A 15,383-nucleotide genomic window follows, 5' to 3' on the forward strand; every position below is an offset into this window, starting at 1 on the left:
GCACTGCGCAAGCGCACTTCCACGAATCATCGTCTTAAAGTGACAGTCATCTCCAGTAAAATACAGCATCTACATTAATTTGTACCCTCGCGGGCTCGCTTCGCATCGGGCTCGGCATTTAGTAAAACTAACTCTATGCCGCCATTGATAGTAAAGAAGGAAATAGATGGTAAAGAAAGAGACTATCCATCTCTTTCTTTACCATCCATTTCCTTCTTTACTATCAATGGCGGCATAGAGTTAGCTTTACTAAATGCCGAGCGCAGCGAGGCGGAGCCCGATGCGTGGCGAGCCCGCGAGGGTACAAATTAATGTAGATTAATGAGCGCTGGGGGGGTATAGACTGTCACTTTAAAAAGTCTATACCCTTAAGTGTGCGCACGTGCGGTGTGTGAACTACTGCAGTGGAGGAATGATTTGGAATGATTTGCGGAAGTACGCTTGTGCGCTTGCGCAGCGCACCACGTGACTTCCGCTATAGACTTTCGGCAAACTATAGACTTTTGGCAGAACGCCGGGAGAAGACATCAATGAAGATGGAGCCCGCCCCCTGCCGAAACAAGGAAGTGGACGGCGCGCCGGGAGCAGGTAAGTATAAACCTGCGTGTTGAGAAAACCCCTTTAAGTTAAGTGATAAAATTCTGTCTGCCTACATCCACCACTAGGGGGAGCTTGGGAACTTTACGGTTGGTGAAAACAGTCAAAATGTTATAATTTTGCTCTATCTCTGTGCAGAGATCTGTATTAGAAAAACAAAGTTCTCACCTCTCAATTTATATTAAAGGGGGTTTCCCATCTTGAACCTTTATATAATATTCACAGGATGTGCCATAAATGTCAGGTCTATAACCTCCACAGTGGGCTCCCTTGACAGTCGCCCCATGACGCCTGAGAATGGAGAGGTGGCCACGCATGCCACCTGCTTGGCTGATTTCAGAACTCCCAAAGAAATGAATGGACATAGCTGCGGATGCGTGGTCACCTCTCCATTTACAGCGGCTGTGGGACAGGAGACCCTTATCTATCAGACTGTAGATATGCCATAAATGTCTAAAATGGCAAGACCTATAAAGAGACCAATGAGCACTGAACTTGTGAACCTGTCACCTGCAAATAGCGGAGGTAGAAATTTTGTGAGCTCAATCAACATAATATTAAACTGTAATTAAATTACCAATGACCCTTCATTATGTTGGAAGTTGTGGAGTCATAGGTTGCAGACACTACGGGTCTAATTTAAGGTGGGCTGGAGCTAGAAAGATCATTTAAATATTTCACCATATTTCATGTAAAGTAGATCTTAGTCTATATGATGTCTTGTTTCTACATATGATTCCGAACTGTTAGGGTACTGATGACCTACTGAACATTGTGAGGACGTTAGAGATGGACTGTGAGTTGTAAAGCTGGCCAAAGACACAAAACCATCATTAGGCAGACCTCTATGTTCTCAAGCCATCCCTATAAGCAGGCCGGTTTCACTCATTTCAATGGATAGCTTCAAGCTATGGGGTAAGGAGATAAGTGGTTACCAGATGCTACCTGAGGGTAGCAATAGGCTCAGATATGGCTCCAAACAATGTCTGATCTCTGTTATCCTGATGGGAGATGTGGTACACGGTCATCATTCCCCATACATGTGAGATTGTCTAGTATTTGCCAACAAAACCCTCATGTCAATAGACGACTTGATATTCATAATTTTTGGGAGGCATAAACACAATGCAATGTTCTATAGGAATTCTTAGATGAACAATCCTCAGAATACAGTTCTGGAGAAGTCAGGAGGTCACTCTGTGGTGGTACATGTATGTGTACCCTGGTGGACACTGAGAGTTGCAGTCTAACAAAACTTTCTGTGTAGCAACAAAAGTCATCTATTTAAAGAGTACAGCACTGGTGAATGGGCAGCTGCAAATATAAGAATAGAAATAATGTGTCTATTACAGTCTGTGATGGTCAGCGGGTTTCTGTATATGTGCTTGCTATAACATGGTCCGGCAAGAATCATGGGTATTACCTTTGATTGTCCTGTAGAAATCATTGATTGTTGTCAAACTTCAAATTATCATCTACTTTCTTTTAAAAAAAATAAGGAGTCTTAAAGGGGTTTTCCGGTTAGAATTATATATTTAGTAATGCCTCCTGAAAAAGAAGATGCACACTTACCTGCTCCATGTCGCTCCGATCCTCCTCGCTGTCTTCTCTGTGTCCATCTTTCAGTCCCGGCACTTTTTACATCTGACTGGCTATGCACTGCTGCAGCCAATGATTGGCTTCAGTGGTGACATGGCCACAAACAGCATATCAGGCAATGGCTGGAACGGTGCATGTGACCATGCCCATAGGAAGCTGGATGTAAACAATCCCGGGACTGGAAGATGAACACAGCAAAGACAGCACGGAGGACCAGAGCGACATGGAGCAGGTAAGTATGAAGCTTATTTTTCAGGAGGCAGGCTGGGGGCATTACTTAAAATATAATTATAACTGGAAAATCCCTTTAAGGGTACTGTATATGATCTGATATCTTATGGATACAAGTTTGAAGCGATTACTGGTGGGGCTCTATGGAGCCAAGACCTTTACTTTTAAGCAATGGGACAAATGGTAAACAAGTAACTTGAAGCTACTGGCCCAAGAATGTGTCATTTATACAGTAATAGTGGCGTCCTATATGGCCAATTGGGCCTCTAAGCCCCTTCGAGCTTCAGGGCTCAGTATAACTGCTATCTTCACCCCTAAAGCTACGTCCCTTGACAAACGGATTGCATCCCAGTGCCCATTTGGCTTCTGTCTGCTCCACCTAAAGAGCATCTGTCAGCATGATCAACCCTAATAAACCAGGCATAACCTGGTACAGTTGATCATGCTGAGTGCAACAACTCCCCCTCTTCCAGCATTCGCAGTTTGGATCTCAGAACGGGAACAGCCGAAAGAGATCCACTGCGTATGCGACAACTTTCCTTTTGCCGGTGGGTTGATCATACTGACAGATGCCCTTTAAAGGAGTTGTCCAGGATTAGAAACACATGGCAGCTTTCTTACAGAAACAGTGCCACACCTGTCCACAGGTTGTGGATGGTGCAATACTAGACACAACCTGTAGATGGTGCTATTTCCATAGGCAGCTATTTTTGTAATACTGGACAACCCCTTAAAGCTCTAGATGTGGAGCTGAAGGTGCACTACTGTTCCAATGATTTCAATCAGAGCCCCATCAGCTTCACTCAGAGATGGGGAAAATGTTTGAGTGAAACCAACTGAATGAAGACACAGTCCTTTGGGGTCTTAGCATGTAGGTTCCCACTGACATCAGGTCCACACACACTCTCAGAGATGGCCATAGGCATACATAATCAATAATAAATAACGATCTTTTGCTAAAAATTCTAATGGCTGATTCCCCTTCTACTATGGCCAGGTGTCTCAGAAGTGGGCAGGCAATTTCAGTAGTATTTCTATTGGGATAAACAATAACATGGGACAGTAAGCAAATGGAACCTTTGTAATCTACTCTCCAGATATCAAATGAAAGTCTAGCTGCCCACACAGACATTAGATTGTTAGCAGATCCTAGCAAAATTTACAGGATCGCATGAAAAAAAATTCAAGTATATATGGGCAGTTTTAGGATATATTCCCAGGCAGCCGACTTGTTACAGCCTTAAAGGGTTTGTCCAGGATATTACTATTGATGGCCTATCCTCTGCATAAGTCATCACTGTCTGATCGCTGATGTGCAGTAGCTCTGGTGACAGAAGACAGCGTCAAAACTACTCAGTTCCGTCCACTGTATGGTGGACAAAGCTGGTTACTGCAGCTATGCTCTCACTTAAAGGGGTAGTCTCACGAAAGATATTCTACAATTTTCAAACCAGAAGCTGGATCTGAATACATTTGTAATTTCATGTCATTAAAAATGTTTTATAGCTACTGAGTTATTCAATGAAATCTATCTGTATAGCGCCTGCTGTTTGCTCCTTTTCTAATTTCTAACAATCAAATTTTTCTAATTTCTCTGTCCTGCTTATTTAGGTGGACGCACATGCTCAGTTCCATCCTTCAACTGTTACCAGCTGCAGCAGAAAGAACACACCCCTGAGAAGAAAGGACACCCCACAAGCTGCCAGCTTGAAATAAATCTAGGGGTAGATGTCTAGATCCATGTGAGGTACAGGGCTGGTTCGAGCTTTGTTAGAAAGAGGTTGTCATGGAGATTGTGTATGATTTTCATTTTTTACATTGAACTTTGAATAACTCTTTTAAGTGAGAGGGAGCAGCTTTGCACTATCCTGCTCCATGACCAGCACCAGAGCTGCTCCTTAACAGCCGATTGGCAGGTATGTGAGGTACCATATCCCCACCTATTACATATGGATGGCCTGTCTTGAGAATGGCCATCAATAGTAAAATCCTAGACAACCCCGTGAAGGCCCTTTTACACGAGATGATGATGGGCTGAACAAATGTTCATATCAATGTTCATTCCTGATCTCTGCCCCGTGTAAATATGGCCGTCAATCAGCCGAAAGATCATTTGTTGGCTGATCACATCTTTTACGCAAGCATAAGAATCAGCATACCGACCACAGTGGCAAACTATATGGGGATAAACAATCGTTTTACTGATCATTCATCCCCAAACGGTATGATGAAGGCTGCATCTAAATGGCGGATGACCAGCGCCGATCAACTTGCTATTTCATTGATTAGTGCTCGTTATGGGTAGATTATCTGCCTTCGTAAAAGGACCCTTAGCCAGTTTGACACACTGGCAATGAAAGTCAATGATTCTAAATAAGATGCCGAGCGCAACACTGCCCTCTTGTGTACAGAAATATGCAAAATAATTGTGGAGCCCCAGTTATGGGTCTTCAACACAGTGAAAGCCAGATATCCCTCAAAGGAAGGAAAACCGAGCAAAGGTGTACGGAGGGAGCTTGGGTTGCAAAATCCTGCAGTATCAGACTCTGCAAACCTACATTCAGTATGACAGAATATGTTTGTGAGGTGAGGAGGAGATGAAATATTTTCAGTAACTCAAAAGTAAAAATCTAAGGCCAAAACTGTATCAAGGAAACTGCATTAATGTTCTATAAAAGAAAAATGTTTTCCTCATACATAAGGCAAAAATGTAGATTATTTTTAAATGTGCAAAACTGCTACACTGAGAAAAATGCACACTAGGGGGTGCTGTACACAACATGGAAATGACTATGAAGTGCACTTATAGAACACTGCAGACAAGGGAAATGAAAAATGGAGGAAGCCTGCAAAAGCTTCAGATCAATCACTTATAGGAAAGCTGTTTCTTCTCTAGTAGCTGCACATCTATTACATACGATGTATGCATCATACTGGCCTTTCAGTACTAAACCTAACGGTAAATATATGGTCACATCAGAACAGTAGGTGCCTTTATAAGCTACAGTAAAACTAACACAGAAGAGGCCGGTAGAAGTCCTCTTAGCACTCGTGCGTATACAGTCGCCTATGGGTGCTGCATATATCAACAGTAACGATGTGTAGACATAAGAATGCTGGTGCTTTCAAAAGCTGAGAACCAATCTATAAGTGCTAAGTGTGTAGACAAATAACATGAAATAAAATGAGAAGATGTCTTCTTTGCGTGTAAGACAGGGAGGCCTACTTCACAGATGTGTGACTGTCCTCTGCCCGAGTGCATTCTGGTCCTATCATAAAGACCAAGCCTGCTCTGGGCTGACAGCGAAACCAGTAGTCTCTTCTTGGCAACGAGAACAAGTCATCAAGGACAACAGGCTAAAGTCACAGACGTTGGGAGGCTATGTACAGAAAGCTATGCACAGTCTGCATATACAGATGAGTATTTACACAAGGTGCAGAATGCTCCTTTGAACAGAAAGGTGGTCAGAAAAGGAGGACGTCATGCAAGGAGGAGGTGATGTAATGACGCCCTGAAGGACAACATATATTCATTACCAGAGCCGCAAATAGTTTACAAAGTGCCACATAAAAAAACCAGGTTCCTCTCTGCCAGTCCAAGAACCATTACAAGCTCACTTAACGCGGTAGGCACCAAGTGGAACGACATCATCTTTGGATTCCCCACACAGTCAGTGGCAACAACTTGCTGGCACAGCAGGACCCGTTCTCAAATCAAGGATGTAGGGAAAGGGTCCCCAATCCGTGCACGGTAAGCAGTATGAGCTCCTCACAAACACACACAAGTTGAGTTATCTCCATAGGGTTTCCTTTATCCTTGAAGCTGATGTTATTCTGGGACTTCGGGATGTTCATGCAAGGTACTATCTCCTCTTCTGTAAATGTCCCAAAACCCTTTCTCCAGCTGCTCAAGATGTGAGCTCAGAGGCAGCTGCAAATTCAGGTGCCTGAGGAGTGAATCCAACCAGAGCTGTAGCTGCGAGAAACTTGGCCTATAAGAGATGGAAGGGTAAAAGAAATGATTTAATGCCGTAATATGTAAATCATACTGAATTTAATCAGTTTTTTTGTTACTCCGATGAGCAGAAAAAGATGTTAACTGTGTGTCGCTCCCAAATAAGAAGAGAGAGGAATTTTATTGAAGAAAATCAAATGAAAAGGACCTGATCGGGTATAGTTTAACAAAAGACAAGGTTCTATGATCTGAGGAGACCACATCACATTCATAAATCATGGTTGTGGCAACATCATGTGTTAGGTCAGGCTTAGGAAGGGCGCTGGGTCGAATTTTGACTCATAGGGAGCCACTTCCACAAGGTGGTGCTAGCGAAATTGTTCTCTTCACCAGCAGGTCAGAAAAACTTGTGAAGGTAGAGTGCAAAATGACTGCATCAAATACAGGGGAAAATGAGAAACAACTGCTTGGGAGAAGATTTCATTTTCAGCCACCACCAAGCATATGGTGTGATGGTAAGTATTGGGATGCCCAAATCTGGGTAGAGACCTTATTCCAATTTGTGGCTGGACTGGTAAATAATTGTTTCCCATGAGTCCCTATGTAACTTGATGTGAGATGCAAACACTTCCTTAAAATAAACAGTCACCTTATTCTGCACCTTCTCCGAAAACGATGGCAATGTCCACAGTGGATGCATGGATGAATGAAGCATAAAGCTTAGGCTACTTTCACACTAGCGTTCATGGGTCCGTTCGTGAGCTCCATTTGAAGGGGCTCACGAGCGGACCCGAACGCCTCCGTCCAGCCCTGATGCAGTCTGAATGGAGCGGATCCGCTCAGACTGCATCAGTCTGGCGGCGTTCAGCCTCCGCTCCGCTCGCCTCCGCACGGACAGGCGGACAGCTGAACGCTGCTTGCAGCGTTCAGCTGTCCGCCTGGCCGTGCGGATCCGTTCAGACTTACAATGTAAGTCAATGGGAACGGATCCGCTTGAAGATGTCACCATATGGCTCAATCTTCAAGCGGATCCGTCCCCCATTGACTTTACATTGAAAGTCTGAACGGATCCGCTCAGGCTACTTTCACACTTAGAATTTTTTCTAAGTTATTAATGCAGACGGATCCGTACTGAACGGAGCCTCCGTCTGCATTAATATGATCGGATCCGTTCAGAACGGATCCGATCGAACGCTAGTGTGAAAGTAGCCTTAAAGGGGCACTGTACTTTCAGTAAACTTTTAAAATGTCATAGGGACATATCAAAAGTTAAGATTGGTGGGGGTCTGAATGCTGAGACCTCCACGATCTCTAGAACAAGGAGAGAAGCATGCACTTAGCGCTCTCTCTCTCTCCTGGCTGCACAAGACAGGGCCATAGGCTTTCTATTGAGTCAGTCTTGCTTCCTGTCCTGCAGCGAGATCCATGCTAGAGATCGGTAAGGGTCTCAGCGCTCAGACCCACAAAGATCTAAACTATCCCTATGACATATCAAAAGCTTACTGAAAGTACAGTGCCACTTAAAGTTGCTGTCAAAGATGCCATCATAAAATATCTGATGTTGAGTCGTCCTGTAGATAGATGTCAATATTCGACTATGTCATTACAAATGGTTTGTCTTCACCAGCAGTAAAGCAGTAGCCTACCGTTTTTCAGGGTCTAAATCACAGCATAATACTGCACTGGGAAAGAACCCGGGTGGGCAATTTGTAGGACAAAAGCGATCCAAGAAGGCACAGACATTCAACCCAAAATCCATGGTGCGAGGAAGATAATCCGGGTCTGCACTCACACGGCCAATAATCTAAGGTAGAAGTGATGAGAAGAAAGATGGATAAGCCCTGGACAGTTCTGGTAAGTGCAGAAAATATAATGTCTCAGCATCACTAGTGTGTATAGATCTGTTACGGTATAAAGCCAAATAAAAGGTAAGAGGCTAGAAAAGCAAAAATATATGAGATTACCTCACAGAGAACAATCCCAAAGGAGAAAACATCTACAGATTCATCATAACTTCTTCCTGTAAAATGAAAAAAGTAGCTGAGACATTGTTTGGCTGAACCCTCAGCATGGAGCAGCTATCTGTGGCCCTCTGAACTCTCATACTATTGTCTAAGCATATTCTATGCATTTTTATTTCTAAATGTAAAGTACAATGCAGTATAATGAGGAAAAAGGATCCCCTGGTGGGCCCAGTATCTGATATTATAACGTGTCCCACAAGTAGGAGGGGGTTTATCAACTTTTTTGGGGGTTATTGCACAAACAAAAAACTTAATGCTAATTGGTGACATGGCCTGTATGCATTGAACATAGCACTGTAGCACTGTATACAACAAAATGAAAAGGAGACATGAAATTGGTTTAGAAAGCTGACAGTGGGTCCTCTGGTAGACCCCCGTTACTTCAGTCTGACACTGCAGGCATGACAAACTTTAAAGGGGTTGTCCGAGATCATAAAAAATGGCAAAAGAAGGGAATGTGAGAAAGAACTAATAGTGACCTGTTTCCACCCCACTCCTAAGTCATTGCTTTTGTTCCACCTGAAGGTCTTTGCTTGATGATGATGACACACTAGTCTATCCACGTGACCACTGCAGCCAATGTCAAGCCTCAAGTGGTCTCGTGCCCTAAACCTCTCAGGCAGTGACTGGCTGCAGCAGTCAGTGATTAGACACGAATGTCATTGCTGTAGACGAGTAAGCAAAGACAGTCAGGCATTGAAGTGGAGTGGAATCTAACAGAAGGGTATTGGTTCTCTTGTTATTTTATCACTTTGCCTGCCTCTTCCCATATTTTTTATGATCTCTGACCACCCCTTTAATACGTAATTTTCAGATTTAATATATACATGAACCTCACTTTTTACACTGTTTTTGTAAGATCTTACCATCTACCTTTACAGTTTATATAGGACATGATACGTATTGTAATTTTATTCTTACCATTTATCATTTCTGGTGCCATCCAGTATGGATTACCCACCACAGTATAGCGTTTCCTTCGGTCTTTTCGGAGGTCCCGAGCCTCATCTGTTACTAATCGTGCCAAACCAAAATCTGCCACCACAAGGCTGCCATCCTAAATGCCAGAGACAAGGGTGTATGGTTTTGCGCAGGATCAAAGAAATGTACATGGTGACTTTACTTATAATAAGCACAAAGTCATGTTAAAAAAACTGCTGCCACTAGTCTAAAGAACTTGGGGGTCTAAACAACTGGTACCTGATTGCAGGACAATTTTAACACAGAAATTATATACACCCATCTTCTTGGGTATACAAACAGCCTTCCTGGCAGGGCAGACACAGTCACTGTGGACGCTCTGTCTATGCCACCATTAAGGTAGCCATACACCTACACAAAAAGCTCATCAAAACGAACTATGAAAACTGATTGTTCATTGGGTTTATCAACAAACGATTGTTCTAGCTGATTCTTGACAACATCATCATCTGAAAAGTTGGTCATGTTTGAAATTTTCATCCAACATTCAGACAATAGTGGTTTGTGGATGAAATATCTTTCTTTGAAAGAAAGTTCCCAGAAAGATTCTTCTCCTGGTCTAAATAAACATTTACAGCCAACATGAAGAACTGTAATATAGACTACAATGTCTACGGCTGTGTCTGCAAAACTCTTGTTCACTCCTCTCTAATGTGTACAGGTGCATCTCAATAAATTAAAGGCTATGTACACCTTCAGAGGCAATTTTTCTTATGATTGCATGTTACTCATTTTTGGCCTTTAATAAAAATATTGAGCTGTTCTGTCACAAAGGGTTAACAGTTTTTCTAGCTGTGTGACGGACTTTCACTTTGTGACAGTCATCTAATAAGCCTTATCTCTAAACTACTGAGAGGTTATAAACACTTATTTAAGCCACATTCTTATCAGTAAGATAAGACCTGAGCTATAAAGAAGGTTTATAATGTCAGAGAGAAGAGATAAGGAGTGGAAAAGACTGAAAATCCAGAGTGCTACTAGAGCATTTTGCTCTTTACAGAAAAAAGGATGCCATATTTTTATTAAAGACCAATTAGAAAAATAATTTTTAGCTCAAAATGAGTACAATGCAATAATAAACAAATGCTCCAAATGTTGGCCTACTGAATAGTATGTACAGTATATGCACTCAGTACTTGCCCAGGGCTCCTTTTGCATGAATTAATGTATCAATGCAGTGTGGCATGGAGGTGAGCAGCCTGTGCCACTGCTGAGGTGTTATGGAAGCCCAGGTTGTTTTGATACCAGCTTTCGGTTCGTCTGCATTGTTGGGTCTAGTGTCTGTCATAAATTCTCTATGGGGATAAGGTCAGGCGAGTTTGCTGGCCAATCAAGCACAGTGATACTGTGGTTATTAAGCCAGGTATTGGTACTTTTGGCAATTTGGGCAGGTGCCAGGTCCTTCTGGAAAATTAAATCAGCATCTCCATAAAGCTTGTCAGCAGAGGGAAGCATTAAGTGCTCTAAAATTTCCTGGTAGACGGCTGCACAGATTTTGGACATGATATAACACAGTGGACCAACACCACCAGATGACATAGCTCCCCAAACTATCACTGACTGTGGAAACGGCACACTGGACCTCAAGCAACTTGGATTGTGTGTCCGTCCGCGCTTTCTTCAGACTCTTGATTTCCAAATAAAATGCCAGATTTCCTTTCATCTGAAAACAGGACTTTGGACCACTGAGCAACAGCCCAGTCCTTTTTCTCCTTAGTCCAGGTAACATAAACAAATAATGACCCACTTAGCAAGTCATGGGCGTATTATTCAATATACCGTATCCTATTTACATATAGTCGTAATGTATAGTCATATGTAAATTCGATTAGTCCAGGTAAGACACTTCTGACGTTGTCTCTGGGTCATGAGTGGCTTCACACAAGGAATGTGACAGTTGTAGCCCATGTCCTAGACAAATCTGTTTTGGTGGCACTTGACGCACTGACTCCAGCCACAGTCCACTCCTTGTGAATTTTCCCCAAATTCTTGAACGGCCATTTGATGACAATGCTTCCAAAGCTGTGGTTATCCCTGTTGCTTGTGCAACTTTTTCTACCATACTTTTCCCTTACACTCAACTTTCTATTAATATGCTTGGATACAGCACTCTGTGACCAGTCAGCTTCTTTAGCAATGACCTTTTGTGGCATACCCTCCTTGGGGAGGGTGTCAATGACTGTCTTCTGGACAACTGTCAAGTCAGCAGTCTTCTCCATGACTGTGTAGCCTACTGAACCAGACTGAGGGACCAGTTTGGGTTTTCATTAGCTGTAAGCCATAATCATCAACATTAAAAGAAATAAACACTTGAAATACATCACTCTGTGAGTAATGAATCTATATCATATGTGAGTTTCACCTTCTGAACTGAATTACTGAAATAAATAAACTTTTAGATGATATTCTAATTTATTGAGATGCACCTGTATGGCCACCTTTTGGTTGGCAAGTGTAAAATTTTTACCAAGATTGTAATGCCCCTGTTCTCAAGCCCAGTGATGCTGACCCTGCTTCAATGTTGACTATTCAGTACAGTCTACAATAGCCTAAAGAGGAGAATATGCTCCATGTGCACAGTGTGTAATAACATTTTAGGTTAGTCTTACCTCTCGTACAAGGCAGTTGTGAGAATTCAAGTCCCGATGAATTATATTCATAGAGTGGAGGTAGGTCTAGAAGCAATCATGTACATTTATTAGAAATACTGAATGTGAAGGGACAAACTATCAAATGAATATGAAACAGATATTAGATAGATACAGGCAGATAGACAGACATAGATAGATAATAGAAGATAGACAGCTAGAAAGAAAAAATCTCACCATTCCGGCTGCTATATCTCTCGCAAAAATAACTCTCTGGCTCCAGGGACATTGAGCATCCTAAAAGCAAAAGGAATGCTAAATTACCTGTGTGCTAATAAACATTTTGTGATTTAGGGTGGGTGCTTCCGTTTGACGTATACATTAGGAAAAAAAGGATAGAAAAACGCAGCACACCATGTTCTTGTATCCTGCAGAGTCCAGTAAAAAATGTATACTTTTTTTTTTTTTTTTTTTACAATAGTAAAAAAAAGTATACTTTTCTTTACAATAGAACTCTATGGTGCACGGATGACACTGTATGGCATCCGTCTGAGGCATCCGTTTAACGTATACGATTTTGTACACATTAAATGGATGGAAAAAACGTGATGTGAACCCAGACTTAGCAAACAAAAAAAAAAAAATTATTTCATGGCTTATGTTAACATACTTTGGGGGACTAGTTTAGTTGCCCATGGCAACCAATCAGATTTCACCATTCATTTTTCAGAGCTCCTTTGGAAAATGAAAGGATCAGTTTTCCATTGCACCAGTTTTGAAAAATGTCAATTTCCAAATGCTATGACTTATGGTTCCTTCATACTGTACATAATTACATACAATTTGGATGCACTGAATGTACATATTATTGTAGCCTCAAAGTACTCAATGCAGAAGAAGGATGAGGAAATCGAGTCACTTTCTAGTCTGGAATAATAATTGCCACCAGCACTTTTGAGGTGTTGGTATATTATAAAGATATGTGACACACAGTAGACTCTCATGGAGTAGGTGAAAGCCTGTTTAATGGAAGGAATTGGAATTCACGTACCATCCCCTTTATCACCTGCCGCAGGGTCCCTCCAGGGATGTATTCTGTAATGAAATTCAATCTCTTGTCCTTGTAAAGTACCCCTATAAACCTCAGGACGTTAGGGTGCTCCAGACAACGCATTACCTTCACCTTCAGGACAAAAGAAAATAAACGAGGGATCATGTATTAAATTTATTACACAAAGAAGTACATGTCCCCCTGAATTCACCCAATTCAATGATGCTGGCCCCTGTGGAATCACACCTATGGCATCATCAAGACTGTGGTGCCTTAAAGGGGTTGGCCTCTTTCTGGTTACTGTTGACCAATGTGGTTGTGAGATGATTATATGGCACTTACTAATATAGTCTTTGTTGAAATTCTGCCCCATTTTCTATATTTCATAAGATATGCCCCCTTGTTTACAATGTCTTTTCTGCTGTCCACACACAGGTCCTGCCCATAAGATGGCCGCTGATGGAGGGTCATCTGACCAGGCAAATCACCTCCATGTGATGTCTCCTCCATTTCAAACACACTGCACCTGCACCGAACTTCCAGTAGAACAAGCACAGATGGCAGGTGCAGTGTGTTTGAATGGAGGAGGCATCACATGGAGGTGATTTGCCTGATCACATGACTTTCCATCAGCAGCCATCTTATGGACAGGACTGTTCACAAGGGGTCATACCTTATGAAATATAGAAAATGGGGCAGAATTTCAATAAAGATTATATTAGTAAGTGCCATGTAATCATCTCACAAACACATTGGTCAACAGTAACCAGAAAGTGGTCAATTCCTTTAAAGTGAAAGCCTCACGATTCCGATATACGGTAGGTCATTCAATCCCAAAATGGCTGTTGGTCCCAGTGCTAAATTTATAGGGCCAGCACCCCTTTCAAGGGTGCTACTAACAACATTCTTACTTATGCCATCACCACCTGTTTGGAACCGTGAAGAAATTGTCCCACGAAAAAAAAAAAAAAATCTGCAGTTTTCAAATCTGAATACTTTTGTATTTACATGCAGTTCACAATTTAGTATAGCCATGGAGTTATTCAATAAAATGTATCTGTATAGCGCCACCTGTTTGTTCCTTTTCTTATTTCTCTGTCCACCTTGCTGAGGTGGACACATGCTCAGTATTAGGCCTCATGCACACGACCGTTGTTTCATTCCGTGTCTGTTGTTCCGTATTTCGTGATTTTCTGCGGACCCATTGACTTTCAATGGGTCCGTTGAAAACTCGGCTAATGCACCATTTGTCATCCACGTCCGTGATCCGTGGTTCTAGTCCAGTCCAAAAAATATAACCTGTCCTATTTTTTTCACGGAAAACGGTTCGCGGACCCATTCAAGTCAATGGGACTGTGAAAAAACGAGGAGGTACACAAGATTGTCACCCGCGTCCGCGGACGTTTTTTTTCCTATCATTTGCATGGCAAACTTGACTTAGACTTTTTTTTACTTTCCTTCATGTCTGGTGATCCTCCAAAAATAAAGGAAGACACACGAAAACAAAAACGGATCACGGAACAACGGAACCCCATTTTGCGGAACGGAACACAACAACGGTCGTGTGCATGAGGCCTTATCCTTCAACTGCCTCCTGAGCTGTGATAAGGAGAGAGGTGCAGATGAAAGAACACTCCCCTTAGCTGTAGCTTGAAATAAATCTAGTACAGCAGTGAATGAAGAGATCTCTGGATCCATGTGAGGTACAGGGCTGGTTCTAGCTTTGTTAGACCAAGACTGTCATGTACTATATGATGTCTGAATATAATTTTTTGCAGTACTCATGGCATAACACATTTAACACCTTAAGGACCCAGGATGAGAATTCTCGTCCTAAATTGCCAGTACTTTTTTCCCCAGGGCGAGCATTCTCGTCCTGCGGTCCTTTCCCTGCCCCACATGCAGTGCCACTATCAGCGGCAGGGGTCCGGCTGTTACTGACACCCGGAACCCTGCTGCATCCGCCAGCATCGGTGATAACACCGATGCCAGTGGATTTACCCCTCATATTCCGCGGTCAGCGCTGACCGCGGCATATGGGAGGTTCGTACTCCCTCTCCTGATCCATCGGGTCCCCGCACTGCTGTGACAGGGACCCGATGGTTGCCATGGCAGCCCCAAGCCTTTCAAAGGCCTTGGGGCCTGGCAGCTACGTTGGCCTATGAGGCCCAGCCCTCAGACAGGGTCTCATAGGCAAACTATCAGTGTATTACACTGATAGTCAATTGTACTGCATTGTAACAGGGATCAAACTTTAAAAATGTTGAAGTCCCATAGTGGGACAAAAATAAAAGAGTAACATAAAAGTGTTTAACGATAAAAATAAAAAAGTTTCAAGTAAAAAAAAAGAAATATAA

The 15,383-nt window shown here is 42.5% G+C and overlaps 1 protein-coding gene across 1 annotated transcript in view; it reads right to left on the bottom strand.

The window, feature by feature from the left end:
- Nucleotides 1-4,121: 4,121 nt before the first annotated feature.
- The window catches only part of LIMK1 (LIM domain kinase 1), a 103,669-nt gene continuing 92,407 nt past the window's right edge, over nt 4,122-15,383 (bottom strand). Inside the window, 7 exon segments of the mRNA XM_044283927.1 lie at nt 4,122-6,419; nt 8,029-8,186; nt 8,347-8,402; nt 9,328-9,463; nt 11,997-12,062; nt 12,213-12,272; nt 13,027-13,158. Of these exon segments, the coding sequence (XP_044139862.1) occupies nt 6,257-6,419; nt 8,029-8,186; nt 8,347-8,402; nt 9,328-9,463; nt 11,997-12,062; nt 12,213-12,272; nt 13,027-13,158 (771 nt within the window). The 3' untranslated portion in view covers nt 4,122-6,256.

Source organism: Bufo gargarizans, chromosome 3, assembly GCF_014858855.1.
Source record: "Bufo gargarizans isolate SCDJY-AF-19 chromosome 3, ASM1485885v1, whole genome shotgun sequence".
In the NCBI taxonomy this organism is placed as follows: Eukaryota; Metazoa; Chordata; class Amphibia; order Anura; family Bufonidae; genus Bufo; species Bufo gargarizans.